This window comes from Opisthorchis viverrini (genome assembly GCF_000715545.1).
Source record: "Opisthorchis viverrini unplaced genomic scaffold opera_v5_368, whole genome shotgun sequence".
In the NCBI taxonomy this organism is placed as follows: domain Eukaryota; kingdom Metazoa; phylum Platyhelminthes; class Trematoda; order Opisthorchiida; family Opisthorchiidae; genus Opisthorchis; species Opisthorchis viverrini.
Genome location: NW_008752029.1, coordinates 348,946 through 374,844, shown reverse-complemented (window position 1 = coordinate 374,844; position 25,899 = coordinate 348,946). Strand labels below are relative to the sequence as shown.

General features: G+C 44.4%; 2 protein-coding genes across 2 annotated transcripts in view; one reads left to right on the top strand and one right to left on the bottom strand.

Moving 5' to 3' along the window:
* Positions 1-25,899, top strand: part of T265_10473 (hypothetical protein) — a gene marked incomplete at both ends in the record, with an annotated part of 42,035 nt that overhangs the window by 5,632 nt on the left and 10,504 nt on the right. The window lies entirely within an intron of this gene.
* The window catches only part of T265_10474 (hypothetical protein), a gene marked incomplete at both ends in the record, with an annotated part of 28,830 nt that continues 9,790 nt past the window's right edge, over positions 6,860-25,899 (bottom strand). The window contains 6 exons of the mRNA XM_009176854.1: positions 6,860-7,430; positions 8,306-8,509; positions 9,754-9,851; positions 19,024-19,121; positions 23,732-23,861; positions 24,705-24,814. Coding sequence (XP_009175118.1) covers positions 7,170-7,430; positions 8,306-8,509; positions 9,754-9,851; positions 19,024-19,121; positions 23,732-23,861; positions 24,705-24,814 — 901 coding nt within the window. The remainder of the gene's footprint in view (positions 7,431-8,305; positions 8,510-9,753; positions 9,852-19,023; positions 19,122-23,731; positions 23,862-24,704; positions 24,815-25,899) is intronic.

The following is a 25,899-nucleotide window of genomic DNA, read 5'->3' as shown; positions in this document are numbered from 1 at the left end:
TAGTATTATAGCAATACCTGGCAATGCAAAACCTGGTTGGGACCAGCCTTCTACAAGCTGATAAGGATGTTACAAACCGTCCTCTAGCTCCTCACTGAAGATGAGCTCGAGCTTCGATCATCCAGTTAGCAACATCCAATTGTACTAGTCGACACTGCAGTTTAGGACATCCGGCGACATCAAACCCACAAAGAGCCGATCAGGCAGTGGACCAGTCACGAGGGAACACATTTGAACATCCCGTGAATCATGCGAACAGCAGCGAGAATAGTGCTTGTATTCCAAGCGTTTCTGTATTAGTAAAATGAGATTTCTATGGAGTGAAGCGAGTCCCCTTGGACTGATTCCCGGGAACTGAACACTCGATTGTGTCAGCTGAAGAATGGTACACGGGTCCCCATCGTTAGTGGTGCACAGAAAAATTATGATAACAGAATGAACATTATGAATAATGCAAAAAAGTAAGCCGATTCAAAGCAGAGATTTTGGAGGGTCATAAGTATCCATATAACAAGAAAGCGAAGTGCAAAAGAGATCCATAAGCTTCATTTGAGGAATAAGTGTTCAGAATCTCTCTAACTTTGATGGATAAAACATAAAGAAACCCATAAAAGAAACTACTCACTAGGTAGCTGAAAACCCTTCGACAGCCCACGACCGGTTTCGCCCTTCTCGTGAAAACCAAACTGATTTGCAAATGAGTGTATTTCTCGAAAACAGTCCAATTTGGGTTCAAGTGGAACATAAGGTTGACGAAAAATCGGATAATGCGCCTATCTAATGAGCCCCAAGAAGGGCGAAACCGGTCGTGGGCTGTCGAAGATTTTTAAGCAAACTTGTGTGTAGTTTCCTTTATGAAAATATACTGCGATATCTTGAATATCGTGGCAACTGAATCATGAGGCGGCCTGTGTGCAGCACATTCAATTGTAGACTATCATAAACGAGGGATTCCTGTGAGTCTCTCGCGAAAACCAAATTGATTTGCAAATGAGTATATTTCTCATAAAGAAACCCACTTGTCTCGTCAGGACGCATACATAAGGCAGAGCAGAGCGGTCAGGAAATTCCCCCATATGGAATTAACTGATATACAGTACGACCTCGAGTTCAGATGACTGCGTCTGCTATTGGTATGGTAGAGAGAATAGAATAGGAAATTCGCGGTACTTTGGCAAAGTGAGAGGTCTCTAGTGGCTTGGGTTTCCAGTGGACTGATGAATAAAACGCAAAGGTTCAAATCAAACAAGAAAAATACGGTCGATTCTTACATAAGAATGCTTGGCGATGACCTCTCTCTATTCTTTCGTGAGTAACCACGCAAAAAAAATACATTTTTAGCGATTCATCGCTATTTACCGCATAGTTGTGAAAAATCATGTTTTGGCTTCCAGCTGTTCTATCGTCCTACTATCCTAAACACCAACACGGGAAAAAGCTCTTTTCAAAGCCCAAGTGGCATAGTAAAAATCCGCTTGTGCAGTTTGAAACACGCTGAAGGGGAATATTGTGGCTGTCAAGTGGCACCTCGCGTCAGAAATTTTACTCGGTCTCCTTAGAAGTACATAAATACGTTGTCCTGCGGTGAAGAGTAAGGTACTAGGTAACTCACCCAAAAAACACGCTACCGTTCCACTCAGTTTAGACTGTATCTAGCAGCGCTTCGCACCTTTTCAGCAATATTAACGGTTTTCTAGGAGCGCTGTACACATCAAATCAGAACTGATTGTAAACCCGGCGAGCAGCTGCTTAGAGGGGTATATATTGAAATTTGAGTTTTCTGTGTCGAAGGAAAACGGAAAGTTTCTAGCCCATATTATTAAAAAATATCGATGAAAACCTAATACACAGTCCCTTAGATCGACGAAACAGTGACGTTGGCTCACGCAGAAAGTTTCACTAGGTGATGGATGGGGACACTGATATACAGAAACTAGGCCACATTACTCCAGTACAGTGGCATACTGCCGAAAAATGCAGTACTCGGAAATTGTCCGATATTCTACAGGTTTCGTCGTAACTGACGAAAAAGCATCCTCGTCCGACACTTGCCTGTTCTTGCGGACCATTTCTGGCGGGTACTTGGAGCAACTTTCAGGGATTGTGGCCCTCCCAGAAACCATCTTTGATAGACCTTTTGAGGTGATCCCTTCAAAGGGGAACAACCTTAGCAGCTACTTATCCACAAGCCGTCTGTTATAAAGGCACACCAGTACAACTCAACAAATAACCACCGCTGTATACAAATCCATCTGAATTACCAAGTATACGTGCGGCTTTTTGTTTGGAATACTTTAAGGGCGGTTGAGGAAAGCCATCAAAAGAAGTTACGCCTAAGTGCGTTTCAATCAGGCGTTTGTTGAGGACGAAATGCTGCACCTTAAAATGGTGATGCTACTGGCACGTTAAGAAGTAGTCCGAATAAGCAACTGATTTGATGCGCACAATGGCTTTTAATCTGCAAATAACACCGAACTTCGCGTAGACGTAATACACTAATTATAAGGCTGCTGAGAACCTTGGACTTTCCGAGACCGGTTCCGCCCTTCTAAGGGCTCACTAAAGCCAAATCGACATGCAAATCAATGTATTTGTCAAAACCGTCCAATTTGGGTTCAAGTAGATCATAAGGTTGACGGAAACTCGTGGACTGCGCCCACCCGATGAGCCCCGGGAAAGGTAAAACCGGCCGTGGGCTGTCGAAGAATTTTCGGAAACCCTATGAGTAGTGCATTACGTCTGCAGAATGTATCGCCATATATCGAATTCCACATAAAATGAAACATGAGGCGGTCTGGTGCAGCACATTCCGTTGCTTAAGAACACCATGTACGAGAGATTCAGCTGGGATTCAGGTAACCCTCCCATCATAACCAAATTGGTATGCAAATGACTGTATTTCGCCAACGTTAAACGCTTCGCCGATGCAAGCATAACATCTATTGCTGATTCCATGTGCGAATTTTGTACTATTCTACGTGCTGCATCAAATTTCCCTGAAAATTCGCCATAAGCAGTTGGCTACCGGGAGCTGTACACAAAGCCTGTATTCTCGTTGACGGAAGGCCGACAAGTGTGTCTGAAAAATTCCTCAGTTTCGATTTCGTACACCATTTATTGATGTTTCTACTAAGTATGATACATTGAGAACCCGCATTGAAAGAATCGTCATTACACTAGGGATAACATTAGTGTGAACCTACCTTCACACTCAAAACTGCTGTGTGAAATTTCTACCGTGGGAAACACCGATGTGTTTTTAATCAATGTTTCTTGACGTGTGGTCGAAAATCTCACCCGAACAGGTTTTATGGCTAGGCCATCAAGATACACCAAACCTACCAAGTCACCTGTTTCTTAAGGAACCCGTAAACGCATAGCAACTGTTAGCTAACTCACAATGCAAGCTAGATGTGATAATGAAGGCTTAGTTGTTCAATAGGCATAAGAGTACAAGGTTTTGCCGCTAGATGAGCAGACTGCCTTCAAATTCCTCATGGTAAAGGATGGAAGTCCCATAGTCTTGAATGACGTGGGAAAATCTCAGATTGTTGTCTTCCGACGCGCAACAGGGTTTTGAGACGACTTACCTGATCACCGTTGTCCTTAGAGTGGTATCCTGATTTAGCCCACCATTGTAATATGTGGGTATGAAATTTAAGCGTTAGTAATTCAGCAAGATGGCTCAGTGGTGAAGGCGCCAGCTAACGAACTGGGACATCCGTAGTTCGAACCCAACCTCTGCCTCTCAACTTCCCTGTCTAGGCTTGGGCAACCTGACAGTACCCCAGACCTCGTGCTTTCTTTGGGTGGCATGACAGCTACGCACCGAAAGAATGTTACAGCTGAGCGATTTTTATTAAGTAAAAAAAGATGTTTAAATAATAGCTTTCAAATGATTTTCATAAAGGAAACTATTCACAAGGTTGCTGAAAACTCTTTGACAGCCCACGACCAGTTTCGCCCTTCTTAGGGCTCATCAGGTAGGCGCAGTCTCCGAGTTTCCGTCAACCTTATGATCTACTTGAACCCAAATTGGACTGTTTTCGAGAAATACACTCATTTGGAAATCAATTTGGTTTCCACGGGAGACTCAATTGAATCTCTCGTTTATGAAAATATACTGCGATATCTCGAATATCGTGCCAACTGAATCATGAGGCGGCCTGTGTGAAGCGCATTCAGCTGGAGAACATCATAAACGAGAGATTCGATTGAATCTCCCGTGAAAAGCAAATTGATTTGCAAATGGGTGTATTTCTCGAAAAGCTTTCAAATGCCTTTTAACTTACTTATCAAGCAAATCCTTTTACGGAACCGTCAGCAATTTGTCCAAATGGAGGTATTCGTTTGACGAAGTGAATTTTGCTCGTGATCCCATACCAATGCAAATTTCAGTGAAACAAATAAACTCTCAGCTGCAGCTCACATAATTCAAACTGCAGTTCACATAACTCAATAACTTCAGCCCCAGAACCGACCGCGAAGCCTTTTTGCACTAGTTTTAACAAGGGATTTGGCTGGATGTAAGAGTGTGTAATAAAAGGCAAGTGAGATGATGCCCCCATCATTCTTCTGCGTCTCCACAAATTCAAAGCATCAACTGACTCACGAAACAGTGAATAGGGAACGTTAATGATGGGATACTGAGGTAGCGTGTGAGTTTTGTGACAAGGCCAAGCGTCCACTCAACTGTTACTCAATAGCCGTTCAGGTTGACGGACTGACGACAAAAGTACACAAAATATGAACAAAGATGCATATTAAAAAAGCGGTGCAGCACATGAAATCAGGCGGGTATGTATCGTTCGTGGAATCAGGACAGGCTATACCGTGGGCGAGAAGTGTATAGAACCACTGGGTTCTCGTCCAGGGAGTGTTCCCGCATATTCCAAGATGGGGCAATCTATTGTAAGGTGATCAGATAAGAAATAGTTCGGTGACTGGAGTTCTTTGGCCATGCGCTCAATTATTTCACCGCCTTGAATTCAATATGGGATTTGGCGATGACAACCAAGGGTCGATTTCAAGGATGTCACGACAAATGCCATTTGGTTGAGCTTTTTGACGATAGTGACTGCTGAAGATTTTGTGTGTGGTCGACAGAAAATAAATTCGGCCATCGACCGAACATGTAAAGCTAGCCATCAATCAAGCTAAAACTCTTCTACTTGTACTATTGCGGCTAAAAGTACTTCTCGTTAATTAATGCATCGGCCAATGACGAAAAAGTGGAGCATCCTCACAGTCCCCAGTACAGTGACGCACTACTTAGTAATCAGTGAGCAAGACTGTAGACCAGCTGGTACAATTTCTTGTGAGTTGCTCAACGCCCCTCGGGAAACAAGAGGTTGTGACACCTGATACATTGCCTGATACTTCCGGCCAAAGGGTGGAATGTACTTCACTAAATACATCCACAAGTAATCCTAACAAGAAGACTGAAGAACATTATGGTAGTTATACCCAACCGATATCAGCCATCTTCAATCTGTTTCATTCCGACGAAAGGACACCATCGCTATATTATCCCTGAGATATTCATATATTGTAGGCGTTTCTGATGTAGGCAACACAACTAACAAGCGCGCAGATACCAGTCTCTAACGCATGGTTGAACCTACAAATGTGAATTGTCTTGGTTTTAAGAATAATCACCCACAGCCACCAACTTAGCGAGATGCAATATACTGACTGTCACCAGCTTCCTCAATGCTTGGACAAACTGGCAGTATCCCAGCCCTTTTGCTTCCTTCGGGTGGCATGGCAGCTAGGCACCGAAAGGACGTTACAGCTGAACGATTTGTTATTTTATTTACCCGATAGGAACCATACAAGACAACGGATGGCCTATTCATACAAGAGTTCTCTTTCGGATGCTTGATCAAACACGAATTCTGCCATGCAGACCAGGGTGTGGAAGAAGGTAGGGTAGCAACACCCGGATAAACAGTAGGATTTTATGGCCTCATTTCGGGATGATCCGGTGAAAAGACTAGAGGAATAGAGTCGATTCCGGGCCTGACACAAAAAATGCGCGGTCCTAAAGCTTAAACCTTCATAAAAAACCTGATAATAATCATCGCGTTAGCATGTGAATCTTCTGACAGGTACACAAAGCACTGGTATCGCTGTACTGAGAACACGATGCTTTGCCAGAAGGACCTGCCTACGCCTCAGCTATATATCATGACGACAAACCGGCATAGTCAGCAAAACAGAGGTAGCTTTGGTTTACAAAGTTCGATATAACCCTCTAAAATAGGCAATCTAGTCGCCTCACTGCAACAGCTAACAAAAGCATTGGTGAGTAGGTAATGAAAATGGGAAAACAGAACACCTCCTGTGGTGGGAGGTATAGGATTCAAACCGATAGGTAGGTGGTTTGAATCCAGCACGGGCCTTGACAAACTTGGACAACTTGTCGCTACATTAGTGGTCAGAGCGCGAATTTACTGATCGGAAGGTCCATGGTTCGAACCCGACCTCTTGCTCTCGACTTCCCCTGTCTAGACTTGGGCAACCTGGCAGTATTTCAGCCCTTGTGCTTCCCTCAGGTGGCATGGCAGCTAGGCACCGGGTGTTACAGCTGAACGATTATTAGTTACCACGCATAGTTTGAGTTGTACGACACCCGTACACCGAAGAGGCCAAAAGGCGACCAAAGACGACGATCAACTGTCTAGACAAAGCGGTCCTCTCCCACTAGCATACGACGGCGCTCTGAAACATAGGGACGGTAGTCCTGACGATGTGAACAATACCCCATAGTGAATGCCATTCTGGAGATTTATCCACTGAGTGCATTTTGGTCGGAGCCCACAGTTTACTTTTGAAAGCTTTAAAAACTGTCTTATGTCTGCCAACGATAAGTCGGGTACGATTGAGGAGTGTACACCATTGTCTAACGACACTCTTCGTATAAAAAAGCTTTTTGGGGAATTTTCGTACACTATCACACGTCAATAGATGTAGGACACAAGTACACGAAGAAACCTGGTCTATAGGCAGTTAAAAATATCCACTTCAAATACATTAGTCAATCTGACATTGCCGATAGGGTGGTAGATACAAAAATGAAAGGAGCTAAGGGAAAATCACGTCTTTGGTAGAAAACACGAGTTTCGTTTTTAAAAAGGACCCGAAAATCGACGGGAGAAACAACAAAGTCACGACTGGGAGGTAAATGCTTGGATACCCGTGATAGCTCTGCCCAAAATGAGGGCGTGAATATCACGGGTTCCTTCGTAGGTGTTAACAGATTCGAGGTTCATCACATGGCGAATCACGTGGTACTCATCGCTCACGCCATTTGCACCCAGCATGTCACGAGCCAGACGTGCGGCAGTCAGGGCCTTGTCGGTTGAGTTGCGCTTGATCAGGCTGACCATCTCCGGAGTGGCTTTGCCAGCATCCATCAAACGCCCGACCTGTAGCAGGGAAAAGCTGACATGAGTACAACTCACAACCTCGGTGGAAAACCCAACCGTTGTAAAGAAGCACGCGAAATGCAAGTGCAGTTTCTATGCAAGACTAGCAATTAATTTGTACGGAAAAAGCAACAGAAGAGGTGACAAGCCGTTGAGGCATGTCAGCATCGCCATTACTTATGGAACCGATTCAACTAGTGAGATCGTTATAGCCTGCAATCAACAATTTATCAGAAGAAGGGTTAAAACAGAGCTTGAAAACTCCAACACAGTCACGAAAGACTTTTTGACGAATGAACATATTCGGCTGGCCTTTATTTGGCAGTTGCCCCATCCGCGGCCTTCAAAATGAGCTGTGCTTTCCATATTAGGAAACAAACAATGGATCATCTTTTATTCCGGTAATACATACACAGTGAGTAATAATACACAGTGAGGATCACGCGGTCCCCATCCTGGAAGGCAAGTAGCACCGACAGCACCCAAGCGTTTCGTGATCTCCTTCATACTCCTCTGCCAAGTCAAGGGTTGGCCACCTCTCTGTTTACGCCACTCTGAATTGGGCATGGGAAACAGCACTCTCTTCGGCAAACGATGGTTTGGCATACGCAACACATGTCCCAACCAATGCAGCTTCTGGTGCTGAACAATGGAAGTACACAACCGAAAATGCGCTTTCTAATTGCATAATTACGGATTAGCCGACACCAACCTACACGAGCTATAGTTCTGATTCGACGGTCCCAAAGAATCGGCCAAAGAAAGTGAAAGGGGATGCCTTAGATACTGCTCAGGAGATCGCCAGGAGGCTTATAGCGAATAATTTCCATTGAGTCAAAGAGAATAGGGGAATCAGAAAAAGCGGACGTGCTTACCTGAACACAACCTTGCAACCCCAAAGCGACATCGGTCATTATATCAGCCAGTTTGACTTGTACCAGCTGGTTGGCAGCTAGCGGCCTGCCAAACTGTTGGCGAGTCAGTGTGTATTCTCTGGCAGCGTCAAGACAGAATTCCGCCGCTCCCAGTACACCCCAAGCAATTCCATACCGAGCACTATTCAAACATGTAAAAGGGCCCTGGATGGATGGAGAACAAAATGTGATAGCCAAATACCGGAATAGCAGTGGCCGTAGAACCTCATGCAGGTCGACAGGCTGATGTAGGATGAAAATAGTCAACACGGATTACGCATAGTCTAACATCAATGCTCCGGATTGGTGCTGCTGATAATGATATGAGGATGATCTTGCAGTAGGACCTTTATACCTCAAATGGCGAGTTGTCCTGTTTTCTTTCCCTAATTTTCGTCAACAATTACATTAGCTCGAAGAAGACGCAAAAAGACATTTCTTTTACGTCTGTCTGATAAATAATCATTCAGTCAGACTGAGAGGACTAGAAGGAAACAAAAAATGCTAAGAAGTGAAGTATCACTATGGACTACATGGTTTTTTCAGGTTGATTTAAACTTTATCATGGAGCTCTTTTGGAAAGGACGAACTATCAAATGGCTAGGCAGACAAGACCTTAGATTAGCAAACAGATTATTCGGGTCACTAACTTGTTCGCTCATACTATCCCTGAAAACTTATGCGCACTGTGTTTAGAACATAAAATATTACGAGGGTGGATGACAAGGGCCAAAACAACTATGATTTGGAAAGGTTCCGTTGCGCTTCTTGAAAGTTGGAAGTGCTAACCATGAAGATGCGTTCCTTAGACGTATGCTTGGCGCCCACAACAACAACGCCAATAAAAAGACAGAAACACCCTTTATCGCGTCAAGGTGCACTGACCTTGATTGAACCAGACAATCTAACCGCGCCGGGGCGACTGCGAAGTGGATTTGAATTTACTTAGCCCTGTGGCTAAGCGCAGTTCCCACACCGTTGCTATCAAGAGCCATTGCATTAAGATCACCAGGCTACCGGAAAGCAAGGTGCGAGAAATCTGGGTTCGTCCCGAGCGGTTCGAGGGATGACTGAACTGAAGTATTGTATGCATACTTCAAAGACACAAATTGAATCGATCGCGGAATTCCGTTGCGAGGCATCCGAGGGGTGCTCGTTTCTCACCTTACTACATCATGGCATTTTAAGATCTCCCGATATGACATCTGAGACCAGGAGAAATTCTCAAATCTATTCGAACTGGATGGAAGGCGCGTGGTCCTGTGACGGACAGCTTGATACAACTAACAAGGCAGTGGAGTTACATTTCTGCAAGCCCGCCACATGAGACATAAAGCCTAGTGGTACAGAGCTTTCTGAATTCCGAGGACATCATCACAACCAACTTAAGAGGATAATGCATCACGCACCTTCAGTCCCTTCACGCCGGGGAGCATGTTGGTCTCCGGAACCACTACTTCGTCCATGTGTATGGTTCCCGTGGAGCTGGCACGCAATGAGAACTTGCCTAAAAGAGAAGACGAGGAAACTGAATAATTTTATATAGTTACAGTGCGTACGAGTGCAGTGTATAGGAGAAGAGTTCCGTACTAAGAAATGTACTACTGGTTTAAGTTGAAATTATTCTTTTAGAAAGTACGTCCATAACATCATACACTCAAGGGATTGCAATGTCCAATAAATAGAAGAACGACAATATCGTGTACAAGTCGGACATGAAGAGCTTAACCAATGCTTAACAGTTTCCACGTTCAATCATAAAAAAGGCAGGCAAATCCAAAGGATTTAATCAAATAAAATAAAATAAAATTACTGTAGACATTTTTTGTGCTGACTCTTCTGCCACGTCCCACGTCTTTGGTTCCTTATTGCAAGGCATCAGAATATTTACTGTAGATTTGTGCTGACTCTTCTGCCACGTCCCACGTCTTTGGTTCCTTATTGCAAGGCATCAGAATATGACTAACCGGGATCAGATTGGAAAAGTGAGTTTTTCGTAGTAGGGTAGCTGCAGCGCAGTAATCTTTATATACTGTGTCAGACTGAAATCTATTCACTTCACTCTGTTAGCAGTACCATCCCTTGGTACCTTTGAAATTTCACCCATTCAGTAGACCAAATAGTAGGCTGTTATATTCTAAATTTTCAGATACACTTTAATGGCATGCCAATCAGGGTATGGTGACTGTCTTGTCTAAAAGAGCATCCATTGATATACGTTACGGAGGTCATCGAGAATTCTGACCACACAGCTGGCGAGAATATCCACCAACTAAATAGTAAACAGTAATAATTCTAGAACCAATCCGAAGAATGATCACTGGAACTGTAAATCCGGTTGCAAGATTCGACGTATTTACAAACCTTAAGACACAGCTGCTTGATACACACATTATAAATAGCTTTGAAACAAAAAGTGCCATTAAGTTGGACTTTGGTGAAGGCTGATTGGACGTGAAGGGATAATCCAGGCTTATTCGAGTTGGTTAGCTAACCACGGAGGACCTGGAAGTGTCAGCGTTATGGACAGTGTGGACGGAAAGATTACTAAGGCAGTCGTGAAATTGCCTTCTAGGGATGATGAGAAATCTCATGTCGGAGCACTGAGTGGCAAGGAACATCTGTGAGAACAAACTATGAACACCATGGGTTTGCGTCAGTGGAATAATGGTGCACATTACCACGAGGTACTAAATTTGAGAGCGAAATCAAGGTCAGAAAACGCAAAATCCGGTGCATTCGGCAAGCTGGTATACTTGAAGGCCAGTAAGCTGGGAAGAATTGAGCGTATCGTATACCTGAAGAGGTCAGACCCGATGAGGTTAGATATACACAGTAAACCAAATCTAAAATGCCACCCTTCGTCTTCCGAGTACATATCAGGTGAAGGTGCTGTTATAGGGAATTAAACTTTGACGAAACTCCTTCAAGTCACTGTTTAACTTCAGGCAATCTAAATAATGACTCTGTCACACAGAAAATGGTGAGTCTAGAAAAGGAAGAACCCTTACTGAATTCTCAGTTCAAATCAAAGACGCGATGCGGCGATGCAAGTGCCTAACGCAGACAACGGGTTGTCAGTGAACAATTCTTCATCGTATACTGTAGTATTACTTTTGTTGGACAAAAACTAGTAACCTGAAGCGGCAAATGACGAGAAGTGGTGACTTCTCTCCATATGACACTTTGAGATGTCCACCGTTGATACACAACTCATGGTTGACGTTCTATAACCGTATATAACGATCTATCAGTGACATCTTTCTTAATTTACAGAGTAAATCATACTCTTCACGTTACCGTACTGCTCATTTCGATGTAATCCGCATGGTTTCCTTCTGGCCTGAAACAAGCAGAAGTTTGTTTATACGGATTCATTCTCCCGCTTTAGGTGTATGCAACACATAAACTATCGGTGTGTCTCTTCAACATACATCTCCATCATTCAGGTTGCCTAGGCTACCCCATTTAGTTTCCGTATTCGTGCTCAAGTCACTGTAGTGAAACAACGTTATTCCGTGAGGTGCTATACCACAGCAAGTCACAATGACACTTCCTGCTTGGTAGCCACCTTGAATGGCCACCACCCTGTATCTTCAAAATCTGATGTCCCACTCAACTCCGCACTGACGATGTTGCCTTGATTGGTGATGGAACGTTTACAATCCAACTGCTAAGCTCGGCGAACAGACCAGCAGAGAACCCGAGCTACCCGTTAAAAGGAAGAAGGCCTTCGCTGCGGAGTTATTTATTAGGAAATGCCAACTGATCGATTACAGACCATTGAACAGGGAAGCAAAACTCTAATTTGCATCTTATTTACGAAAACTGGACACCCATCTTCTCCCGAACAAGTCTTCTTGAACTTTCCTGGAGATTCATTTACTCCGATCATTCCTCGGTCAAATCCAAGCAAATGTTACAAAGTGACTCCACGAATTCCGCAACAGATCTCCACTTTTCACGAGACGCAAAGCGAAATTCTACGAACAACACACACTACTCGCGTGCCTCCCCATCAGTAGTATCACCGTTACACCCGTATTCCGCAATACTGCCTAAATAACCACCGTAATTGGTCGCCGGAAACTGCTCATTTTGTTAATCTAAACTGAACCTAAATTACCAAACATTTAGACACAGACAAGATGGTCTTCCATGTGGAAGACTTTCGTGCGTAACGATTACAATACTGATCAATCGCATTGTGACTGAAATTTCGGTAGCTACCACTTTCAGTATGTTGATGTTGTGGATCCCATAGGTGAATGAAAGGGTCATTTTGTAGTGCTCGGAAATTGGCAAACCCATGGAGCGTTTTAGGTCTCAAACAGACCGGGTCTCCTCAGATGACATAGGACACTGCGGCGAAGCGATTTCTTGTCGCCCAGTTGATCTCAACTCAACTCAGTTCAGTTCAGTTTGAACAGTATGTACGGCCCCGGTTGCCACAGCTTATGGCGGTGGGTGGTGCATTTTGTAACTGCATCGAATATGAATCAGGTGGTGCAATGTAATCTTGCATCATACAGGTCAAGTGACAGCACTCTCACCAGTGTTAACATCGCCCATTAAATCCAGCCCCATCTATGTGGTTTGCATTGTCAGTCATTTGGATCACCGAGAAGGAAAACAAGCACAACTAAAAGCGAAATGAATGAACAGAGGGCTTGAGGGAAATGAACGCAGAAAACGGGACTTCTCATCTTAAGTCACCGGCGTATGATTATATGCCGGGCAGTGGCCATGAAACACTGACGTTTTACGAGTTCTAACCTGGTTAGGAAACCGAGGACCATTTTAGGTGGTGCATCCATGGCCTTCGCAGCTCGAAATCATGTGGTCGGCTGAACATCACACTGCTCCAGTCGAGGCGCTCGGTTTAGAAGTCGCCTTGTTGGCACTCCGAAGACAAGACGTGGTCAACAAAAGCTGTGTTATTTCGGTAGATCACTTCTCAAAAATGTATTGTCCCCGCACAAAAACCGTTCGTACTTTTGGGAGTTGGAAAAAAGACTGTATGGTCTGGGTCATGAACGCTCGAAAAAAATCGCTCAAGGATCAAAAATGTACTTCTGAATAGGTATACATGACTCGCAACGCAATAAATTACCCATCCATCACATGTTGATGATTGGAAATTTTCAATACAGCGGTCCAATCACCTCTGTGTCAGACGTATTTCAGCGTAAACCACGCCCGAAGACGGTCGATAACTTGAATGACTAACTGACTAACTGGTTAACCACGTTTAACGGGATCCTAGACATTTACAGGCCGAAAACATCATAGCTACACCAGAACAAAGGAACGTTCCATATCTTCCAGAGTTGATGACTCGTGTCACACTATTGGCGAGATGAATGGTCCATGGGTTCATCACTATACGGACTAACCGACATTTTATTTTTTTCTACTGTTAAACAAACCAATGCAATAGCGTTATACACACACACACACGTGATTTTAACCTGCATCAGATAATTTCGTGAAGCTTCCTCACTTCGGCAGAGTGAGCAAGAAGTGATGGAAAGACGTCAAAGTTTGCTTGAAAAAGACGGTCAGTAACACCGCAAAAAAGACATCCCGGCCCGCTACGTGGCTTATGTGAGAATATGATACGTATTCATCATTGTGACCAAAGACTGCGTTCTAAACGTGGTTTGCCGATTGACCAAGCATGCATCACCCTTTGCTTTGAAGCACCTAGAGCCATGACCCCCAAGGTTGCAGTACAAGGTGACATAAATATGTGTAACCGATTAAAAGTTTCCCACCGAAGCGCTCTCAAATGGTTGGCATCTGTGCTGGCAACAGCAATTGTTCCTTTTATCAGTTGATTTGGTTACCAGGTGTTTACTTGTTCCCCATCCACAAACAGAAGTCATCGGAGGAGGTCGAAACCGCCACTATCACTTGCGGAAACAACTTGGATGGGGAACGGAAAAACTGGAATTGTTGGAAACCTGAAAGGCCATAACCGATTGTTCAGAGACAATTCCTGCTGCATCAATAGTCAAGGTTAGTGATAGACTAGCTGCACTCGGCAACTAAGTGGCTTTGTGGTTCACTGATGTGTCTTGTTGATCACTTGTCCGATCGCATCGNCAATTCCTTCTGCATCAATAGTCAAGGTTAGTGATAGACTAGCTGCACTCGGCAACTAAGTGGCTTTGTGGTTCACTGATGTGTCTTGTTGATCACTTGTCCGATCGCATCGACTGCTGCGATAAGGAGAGTTGCTCGTGGTGCGCTGAAGGCACAGGTTCGCTGACAGAGGTAGTATGAGCGAGACAGGCCGCGTTTAATCTACAGTGACTCTGAGAATGTTCAACCAACAGCTTCGGGTCTATTCTTAATTCAAAATGCTGTTTATGCTGAGTTCTATGTTTAGCTGTGACAACAAATCAGTGGCACTTCTTCAGTGGTGGCTGCACAATGTCTCCTATTTAAAGTCATCCGTACACGCAGATAGCGCGGCAGTCAACGGTGGCTTGTGGCCGCTAGGATGATATCAAGAAGTCTAAAGGAAGATATCCGCTCTACGAGCTTAGATTACCCACAATCAGTGACAACCTGTGGATCTTAATAGCCCGTTATAATCCTGTGACAAATTGTCACAATAATTACTTTCCTGCACCTTTGCACGAACTACTGGACAGTAGTTAGTATTTCTATCAAAACAGTTACCCTGAATAGCGCTTCGCACGTCAAAAAGACGTACCCGCTTATTCAGCCCGGGACAAAACTAGAAAACTTGGATAGAGGGGCAAATCTTCAGCAAAGGCTGTACTACCAACAAGTGTACTGTGGGCTGTGAAAAAACTGGGCACCAATTCAATCTAGTTCATGAATTTGGAAAATCGTCTATTTAAATAAATCACTGACACAACTGGATCTCAGAAAAACGCACTGAGGAGATTTTATTCCGAAGTGGTAAGGTCAGAGAAACCGTAGTTTCCGAAATGTAATTTTTATTCACCGGAAACTTGGTAGCTATTTGTGCAAAATTCAGTAGGCAGATCCGGAAGGCTAGGCTACAAACTAGTGCACTGTTCATGTGGTAAGCCGACGTTCGCCAGTCGTCTTTCGTGATAATTCTGAGTGCGACAAAATTCACCCGGTCCGCTCGACACTTTGAACCGAGGCCACTGGGTCACAAAGGCCGGTTCACTAACAGTCCACTGAGGCCAAGTGGTGACAGCGATAGGGGATGGGCGGCCATGTGAATACCTTTTCATTTGCCCGATTTCCATGCTAGATCCAACCGTCACTAAGCCTTGGCATAATCTCCTGACGAGCTTCTACAACAGCGGGAAGGGAACAAATCAGGCCGATGCATTCAGGACGTGTATCGACATCAAAGCCCGATTATGGAAACGTGACAGAGTCAAGTAAGATGAGGAATGGGTAGAAGACAGATGACAGGTTTTTACGGCTCAAGTGGTTAGAGGTGACCAGAAGCTCCGTGGTTCGAACCGATCTCTACCTATTGACTTCCCCTGTCTAGGCTTGGTCAACTTGACAGTATCCTGACCCTCGTGCTTCCCTCGGGTGGCACGGCAGCTAGGCACCGGAAGGGTGTTTCAGCTGAACGATTTATTTATTTTACGGCTGTATGTAAGATTTTACAACTGTTGACAGCTGGAAGTGATCGTCATTAAGGAACGGACTCGTGTAAATTCATGAAAACGGTGGTTGGTGGACAAAACTTTCCGAAATAAGTGTGGATGAAGTCAGGACTGAAATGACTTGAGTCTCTAATGTGACGGAATGCCGGTGAAATTGAAGTTGAATATAGTTTTACGGGAGCCGATTAAACAAGGAAGTCGGTTGGACGTTATGATGAAGCTCTGGGAATACATTCTCAAAACCGTTCAGCCCTTTCGATGCCTAGCTGCCATGCCACCCGAAGGAAGCACGAGGGCTGGGATACTGTCAGGTTGCCCAAGCTTAGACAGGGGAAGTCAATATGCAGAGGTCATAGTCGAACCACAGAACTTCCGGTAAGTAAATTCGCTCTGTGATAACTGAGCCATCTCTCCCGAAGTTTGATATCATGTGCATCACGTCACCGTCCAGAAGGTACAACTGAGAAGAGGCGCATGTCCAATCACGCACGGTGATGTTCCGTAAGATCCGGACGAAAAGAGAGGCACGTAGCTTGTTCAGAACTTTGTTTATTCGGGAGAATCCTGGGAAGTAAGGGAATCACATACTCTACCTTCCCCAAAGTTACAAAGATGAAGAGACCAGTGGTCTGCTACACAACACCCGGTTCCTGGATATTACAGACGCACAAAACTGTCTCCTGTCCTTGTCACAATACAACCAAAATAGACCGAACGTCGAGCCGTTATCAAAAGGGTCCCCAAAATACTATGAAAAGTCGTTTCATTGGCAGGTCGATTTTTTTCAATGAACGTCTAGGAAATCTCAGCTTATAAATATGCTATTCAGTATAAGCAGAAGCGGGAGACGAGTAGAGGGGTGACCGCTGGTGCGTTCAAGTTAGTTTCAAGTTCAAAAAGGGTATTCATCAACATATCATACCCTTCCGCGTTTCAGAAGACCTCTACATCTGGTCAGTCCAGTATCGTCAGGTTGCATGTTTTCTTTTCACTGCGCACAAGAAAGTGTTTTCGAAAATGTATTCAGTTCCTTCTTCTGATGATTCCATGAAATCATGACGTTAAAATCCATTTGTTAGGTTATCCTGGCAAAATTCCCCACAAACCTCCTCGGTGTGCGCTTCCGCAAGGCTCTAGTATGATGAATTTCGAACATTCTTTCTTCATCCAACACCTTTGTAACACCCTCTGGGTTGGGGGGTTTTAGGGGCTAACGAACTGGAAATAGGGACAGAGATGTAAAAGTCCTCCAACAATGCAGTCCCTGTGCTGATTGGTGTTCTGACGACGGCGTTCCAACGTTCCAGTTATGGAACACGGTGGTGATGGTTTCAGCTGTTCTAACTGCTTTGTCATTAGACTGGCTGTAGTGGGGACGGCCAGTTCGGTGCTAAAAACAGCTTTTCGAGAAAGTTGCAACCTCCGTGTTCATGAATTGGGCCCCGTTATCCACGAATAAATGATCGCAATAGCGATGAGGGCAGTAGGTGGATACCCTTGTAAAACTGATGGTTCATCATTGCATGCGCAACACGAGTTCTTAATCAGCCCAGACTTGAAAACGATTTTGGGGGGCAGATTTTCTCAAAATACGCACGTTGGTGACAATGTGTAGCACGACCCTGGCTCGAAGATCACTATTGTGCTACTGTGAATGAAGCCGACGGCCGGGAACTTCCATCTTGTAGGATTCTGCTATAACCGACTGTGGTGGAGCAATACGCTGAACTGCTTACAGGTGGAGGAGACCCTTTTGATTTTTGTTGGTGGGTCGAGTACGAAATTCTCCTGCCATCCGAGCGACCACAACCGTCAAGGAACCAAATTGTTACCAAAGATAACGTGAACGAAAAGTTCAACAGTTGTCTGCCGCGGATTGGTACCAAGTGGACACGGATGACACCACTCGCAGGCGACCAGTCTTACGTAAAGCAACAACAGGACTGCTCGCGTTTATGTACGGTCAGCAGCCACATCTTTGTCTTGGTCGGGAAAACGGGTTGGGGTCAACTGCGCACCTGTCTCCATAGGAACTATGGGAGAAAAGCACAAGATCGCGAGAAAACGTGGAAATGTTGCAGAAATCAACTGAAAGACACGAAAGTTGAGTGTAAATATCACTGGAAACGCGGAGCGAATCGACTGGGGTGGTGAAAGTTGTAGTTGACCGTCACGGGAACGTTTTCGCGACTCGGAACGGTCAAGGATAAAGTCTGGTAACTGGGAGCCAGCCACAAGGCGCCCGAGGAAGTAATGAATGAATAAGTCGCCGCAACTGAAGGGACTTGCAGCGAAATGGCTATCAACGGCGGGTATGCTATTGGACGGGTGTACGCAATGATGTACATTAGGAATAAAACCTACGATTCGAGTTCTTTGCAGTTTAAAAAACCATTCCTAACCACAACTAACGACTGAGTTAGGAATTATTGGTTTATTCGAATGTATACTTTCGATGAGGTCAAACGCCCGAGGAAACTACAGTAGAACACCTAGGTACATCGGGTTTCTGTATTTTAATGCAAACGATCCTTCTAATCCCGCGTTTGACTTACTGTACCCGCTTTGTTCATGCTTCACGATCAATGACTCAGCAACCGGCCTTTTCATTACACCAGTACTAAGCCGTCTTATATGGATCGCACACTTAATAGGAGACCAAGGCATTACTGGCTTTTTTCGTAAAGAAATTAGTTACCAGGTTGCTGAAAACTCTTTAATCCACTGTCCGACCCACACCATGTTATCATATCAGTGGTTACGGGGACCCATAGAACCAATGGTTATCAAATTGCGACAAGTCGCGAATAATGTGAAAGATGCAGAGTTCCGGCATGAAACAAATCACCAGATGTTTCGAATCAAAGGGAATTTTATCCTATGTGAGCGTAAGCACGGTGGAGTTCTCGTGAAACCTTCGACCGAAGCAGATGATGGTACAGTCTACCCAACTAGCTGCACATGTAGCAATAAGAGTAACAACGAGGTCACCGAATCCCCAACTGGTGTATTGAATAAACTTGCCTTCAATTTTCGTGGTTGAAAGACCAGGCATTTCCCGAGTAAGGATGAAACCACGAATCGTATTCTCTGGTAAAGTTTTCGCCCAAATGATGAACACATCAGCTATGGGAGCGTTGGTTATCCTGGAATATGGGAATCAAAGGCGTAGATGAGTAGTCACTAACGGACTAAATTGCGTGAAGTGCACGGAGTGTGGTTTCATTCAGGATTCGAAACGAGTCCCGAAAATACAAATCGATCTGAACAGCATGTCAACTTCTGGAGTAAATACCAGAAGATTAGTGCACCGGCCTACTCGTTACTGTTTTCACTGATAGTGAAATTTCAAAAGCCCATTTTTATCAGATGATGAGGGTACGGATCAGTGATTTAGCTTCGGTCACCTACACATTCACGACAGTGTGTGGATCGATTAGGCGAAACGATTGTGCGGATATGAAACTTCGGCGAGCAATTTAGAGTGTGGGGGAACAATGCATGTTGCTGAGATCTCCCTACAATCGTTGATTTGATAGCTTCACTCTGATGGCTTCGATGAGCTGCTCCACTAGAGTACACTGTCGTACAATTATTATTTCCATCATCACCAATACAGAAAGACATGGCTACCTACGTGCAACACAGCCATGCTAGTCTAGTTAAGCCCAACCTTGAAACGAATAGATAAGACTCGTGGAAGAAAAGGCAATAAGACTCGTGGAAGAAAAGGCATACAATGCTAGTCTATCAAGGCGTCTGAAGCGCTGGAAAGAGGTTAAGAACAAGAACAAGCACATCTTCAGTGTATTCTAAGGAGGGATCACGTGGATCCAACATTGAAGGCGCAGCGAACTGATAACGTGCGGATTTTCCGAAAGCTCCTTCATTTCGTGCTCAAAAGCCTACCGATCCCTTGGTTTGGGCTACCACAAACTTGGGATCCGAAACGATAACTTCGCGTACTACATACAATTATGTCTAAGCGTACGTCACTTTTCAGTCGTGCCGATTTCAGCTGGACTGACAGATGTACTTACCAACCGTGAGTTGATTACTTTGGATCAAAACATGCGCGCGAAATTAATGACAGAGAGGGTGCCAAAGTGATACAAAAGAATTTACCACGCATTTCTAGGACTGACAAGGGGCCAACACCATCCAATGCCGTAGATTGCACCCAAGATATTTTTAGGTAAAACTACCAAGGGCAGTTTAGGTTATTTATATGAACGCGGAGGGAAGTACTTCAATAGTGAGTTACATTCGCAAGGGACATAAAAAACTGAGGCGTGATGAGAGGGGACGTTTGGTCTCGAAAATCATAATGGAAACCAACTGTCCCACAGAAACGGCATTCACTAGTCGAATGTACAAGGCATCCTAAGTACCGGAGATCATTGAGACTCACGAATAAGGGTAAGCGGCACTACGAATAAGACCCCGTATCATTGGATCTACTCATCAGGGAGATTTTTTCAAGCAGGTTCTTACAATTTAAACAGCTGTACAAATGCCACACAGCCACGCTAGATTGTCAGTAAAGGTTAGAGGCGCACCGGGACATGGCAATGTCCTCAGAAATGTCTTTTCGTTCATGTAGTGTGTACACGAAGTTCTCATTTCGAAGTACTCTTCCAATTTTATAGCATGATACTACCTCATGGTCTAGAATGCTGTACAAACCTTCAACGTATAAAGTGCCTCGACTAGACTGGGAAGGATCACATCTGAAGCACATACTTGAAGATGAACCGATCAAATTGAAAGACGAGCATTGGAGACGATAGCATTATCAGTCTGTTCGGAAAACTAATCAGCTACCCATTCAAGAAGATAGCTCTGATGCATGAGACTTACTGATTGCCACGCCTGTCATTGTCATTAACCACTGGCGAGCTAAGATCTGGAGTCCTCGACCAGAAAGGCGGCAGTCGTCAACCCGACTCAGTATACTTGTTAGTTTTGACAGGTCATCACACTGTCCACTTCTTGGTCGGTCCCACTAAGAGAAAAAAGCTCTGAAAGTCAGACAGCCGTCTGATATGCAGAGCACATGTCCCAACCAGCGTAATCTATGAAGCGTGGGTAATTCATCCAAGGTAGGTGAGTTTCTTCACCCTAAAGTCACCCGGAGTACCACAACATTCCTAATCCGACGTTCTTACCAAACTCGACTAATTCTTCGAAGACGCAGACAGCCAAACACAGACGACTATCGCAGGTGCTCTGTGCGTTGAGACCACGTTTCTGACCTATAAAGCAGTATGTACTTATGTTGTTGACAACAGGATGGCGTCGATGTTCCATTCAAGTTCGCTGGGTTCTTCCAGAATTTGTGTTGAAGACGACAAATGGAACTACTCTTTAAAGCCCATCTCTCAGTATGATTTTGCCGCCCTGATTCTTCACAAATCATTTCGCTGATGCCTGTCTTTTTCAGAGTGGTGCCCCGAAAAGCCAGGAAGACAACAGCATCACCTTAACTGTCCAGCCAATCGCAATATTGAAAAGCATTCGTTACATTGGCGACAATTTAGAATAAACCGCTCAGTCACTTCCCCATATACTCGGATGGATGCTTTTGCGTCTGATTAATAGGGTCCGATGAAATTCAGCAGGTTGCCTGGCATGCCATTGGCTTACAAGAAAGACTATAGGAATTCCCTACTGGTCATATTCAATGCTGCGGGCGGTCAAAGAAACAAGCGGTGGTTGGTTGCTGGAACTTGTAGAGGTGTTCCGAAACAGTGTAGAGTGAATGTTTCGTCAAAACAACCCCTTCCTGAACCGAAACCTCTCTGATTGGGTCTCATGTGAGACTATCTCGCCTGTCTGACGCAGAGCAGCAGTCGTATGGCAAAGATTTTGGCTGCGGCATCCATCAGACAGATGTGTCGGTAGTTCCCACGAACCGTTGTATCTTTCTGGGTATCGGTAGTAGGACAAACGCACCTCAAACCACCAGACACACTTCGGTGTCCTATACTGAGCAAAGCAGCTTGTGAAGGAGTTTGACGACTGTCAATAAAATTCCGACGAAATGTTTGGTTCACCGTTTACGAAATATCTGATTACAGCCAAGCAAAATGTGGATACCCAGTCAGCACTCCATGTCATTTTGGGATGTAACCAGTCAAATAGACTAGACTTCCCTACGTATCATATCATTGAACACTGAAACTGGTGATATTCGCCTAAGGACTTGAACATCAGGTTATTCGCTAAAAGTACCGGGATTTTATTTTCCAGATCACTTCATGTTAGTTATTTTACAGATTTGACGTAGCTGTCATTTTTCGTCCCGCTTATTTTACTCATTCTACACGTTTTGCAGCGGACGAGATGAATTTATCTTGCAACTATGTTGTCTTCATTGCATTATGAAAAAAACAATTAAGCATATGCTGAGACTACCTTTCGTTACTCAGGAGAAGTGGTTGGGAACATGAAAGCCGTACGTTGCCATGCTACTGTGACAGGTGAAGCCAACGCACCGAGCTATAAAGTTTGAATCGTTGGCTACGTTCTATCCGGAGCGGTGACAGACAGCAAACAGCTGAGTCTAACAGATTTCACATGACAGACTACAATGGGTTCTGTTTCGTTCGCTTGTGATAGTTAAACTATGAGAGCATAAACTCTAACACAAGCCGGTGTTAGTTAATTATCGATGGGCGATCATACAACGGGTGCTCAACTTTTCAACAGACAACTTAACTGAAGCACTGTAGATGTTATCTTGGCACTCGTGGGTGGTTTTCTAGCATAAAGGAGTGTTGCTCCACATACCTAAGTTATGGAGGTAGTGGAGAAGAAGAAAACATGGGGTTGTGCAAGATGGCATAAAAGTGTGTCATCAATGTGAGTCGGTTTCCCAGGGAATGGGAAACCGAATCCAGGGTGGTATATTGGACAGAGTATCGGACAGGGTATCCAGCGGCGATCCAAACTTATTCAGTGATCACATTTACATCGGTCCGCACAGATCGATGGAGGATTACAAATGCTACCGGTTTAGATCACCATACGCCCGTTGTCAATGTCTGAGAAGGGAGAGGCCGAAAACCTGGATATCAATCAGCAAGACAGATACCGACCACGTCGGATCACACGCTTCGCAAGGAATGTCGGTGGAACCCAAATCGGTCCACAATCTGTGTAAGTCTTGCTGTACATTATCAGTTATGAACAGTAGTGATGCGTTAAACCAGTACAGACCCTAACGAAGGTGACAGCTAAGAAAAGTAGACCAGAAGATGACGGTACCTGAGAGCCTTTGTGATAGGCTCTCGGTCGGTTCGATCCTTTATTCCCTTTAAAGACTAATCCTAAGTTTCAAAAAATGGGCAAGGTAACACCAACTTCATTACGTCTAATATATGCACACTAAGTCTATTAGAGCGGACGCCGAAATGAAAGTTGCAGACAAGTCCGTGAATAAAGCATAAAAGACTGCTCTCATGGTGTCCAGCAACTTCAAACTAGCTCTGTTGATTCCGTCTCCGAAACGTGACTTAAGGATCCAAGACACTCGGCCAAACGTTTGTGTGACATGGACAATGTACATCTGTGGCCCTTCCACAGAGTTAAACGAGGTAAGCTAATCATCAATGCACAGTAAAATGCATCGACTTGGGATCATGTGGTAACTGCATGGGTATCGGAGACTATTATTCAGAGAATGCATAACTGTTCCCACGGGACGGCCAGTGCCCGAGAGCATATCATTACGAGATGGGAGATGGCAACTCACCAAGTTTTTGATCCCGAAATGACAAAAGCTTTTTTGTTGGCATCATAGACCGCGCATGTCTCCATACTAGCTGGGTCACTGCCATGATTCGGTTCGGTCAGGCCAAAGCAGCCAACGAGCTCACCACTGGCTGATCAGGGTAATAGGAAAAATGGAAGTAATTAGAATGCAATGTGCAAGAGATCGAATTCGACAACAAAAATTAACTTTTGAAGAAATTTGTCTGGCAGGTTTGGTTTGGATCATCAAAGCGAGAGCACTGAAAGTACAACAGTAGCCGTCGGTAACGTCGAAGAGTTAATACAGAGTCACATCCACCTAAGTGTCGTAGACTGGTATCCACTTCCAATCTAGTCAATTACACTACACAGGATATTACACCCCAATGCGCAACGCAGCTCGTGCTGTTTTTTGGCTTTGTAAGCTACATAATCTTAACTATGATAGTATCGTGAGATACCACAAATACAGGATTCAGGCTAATACCGAATATAACTGGGAGCCCGCAAATAAAACCACCATCGACTGGAACCGAAGTACAAAGGAACGCTACGGTGCACAAGCTGTAGGTATCACGTGAGCCGGACAAAACTCATGCACATGGAGAAAGTGTGGGAGATACCAGTTTTTCTTCCAGTGGCCAGATAAGCTAACTGGGGGTGATATGGTATGATAACGAAAGCACACTGTGTACGAATAGCAACTCTTCAGTTCAGGAGGAATCATAAAGACAAACTGTAGTCTCCAACAACCGCATAATCACGCTCTTAAAGAGGTTACTTGAAATGGCACTTATGATCCCTTAGGCTTTGAACCAAAAATGATATACGAAGTACTTAGCATTAAGTCTAAGTAGCTGCTTTTGCTATCCAGGCAGGCAACAAACTATAAATCCAGTGTGAACGCAAGCAAGGTTAAACAAGAACGCAAATAGAATTGTGATTTACAGAGCAGTGGCGCTCAGTAAACCCACCGAGGCCGGGGAGGAAGGTCTTCTTCTGGTCTTCTGAACCAAACTTCCATATAGGTAGCATGACCAAGGAAGACTGAACACTGAAGGCCGATCGATAACCACTGTCGACTCTGGAAGAGGTTAGACAGAGGATTGATATGGCAACCGCAAGAAGATAGAGCAACTAACCCTTATTCAGAACTGAAGTCGGCTGAGAAAAAGCAAAGCTAACGGAGCGTTGGACTTTCAAGTGTAATTCAGGTTGCGATGAGCATGGTACCAACCTCAAGCAAGAATATAACTGACTGTCAATAAGTTTCCTCTTACTAGTGAAAGACTTGAGCTCAGAATCGAATTACGCAGCCTAAACCAGAAATCGTTTTGAGGGATTAGTTTGAGAAGCTGAACTAGCACTCAAGACATTTTGGACTGTGGTTGGTATGGGTGAAATCATATTTGTTCATATTCTCCACTTATATTTATTTTGATAACCTGGATGTCATTCCAACTGAGGCACAAGGTCTCTGCAACACATCTAGTTGCAGAATATCAACGATACAGGATACAGTTCAATCTCACATCATTACCAATTAAATTTGCAAATGAGTGTATGACTACACAGTTGGTTGGTTTGTTCGACACGTTCCGGAATTACCATCGACCTGTGCCCCCACCATTTACAGTGACAATAGTCCCTCCCCACAAGAAAAGGGTTACCATCCTCCTAAACAATGAAAATAGTCTCCTTCGGGGTTTGAATGCGGAAATTTCCCTGGAATTCTAAGTACATGTATCCATTATAATAAAAATGGAAAGTTCTAACCAGATGTTGTAACTGTATTTTTCTCAGTTTAGTTCTCGGTCTGAGCCTCCCAAGCTAGCGTTCACGTCAAAACAAACACCAAAGGTGCAAAAGGTCTATTAACGCCCAAAACGAAATCAGGAACAGTTGTACAGCGCTTCGTATATATATAGCGTAAGCGGCTATAACTTTCTGGAATTTCTGACGCGTTCTGGAGCTCCATTGGCAACCGGCATTTGGCCAATACTGGGTCATGATTGGCTGTTGGGTCCAGATTGTTGACCAACCAGATCTCGTCTTGATGCCGGACCGGCAAGCGTCCCGAATTTTAGGCCAACCTCGAGCGGGCCAGGCTTCTCGGCCGTAGCAGCGCCTAAAGACGTGCGGCATAGTGGGATCCGCGTGGATTCCTGC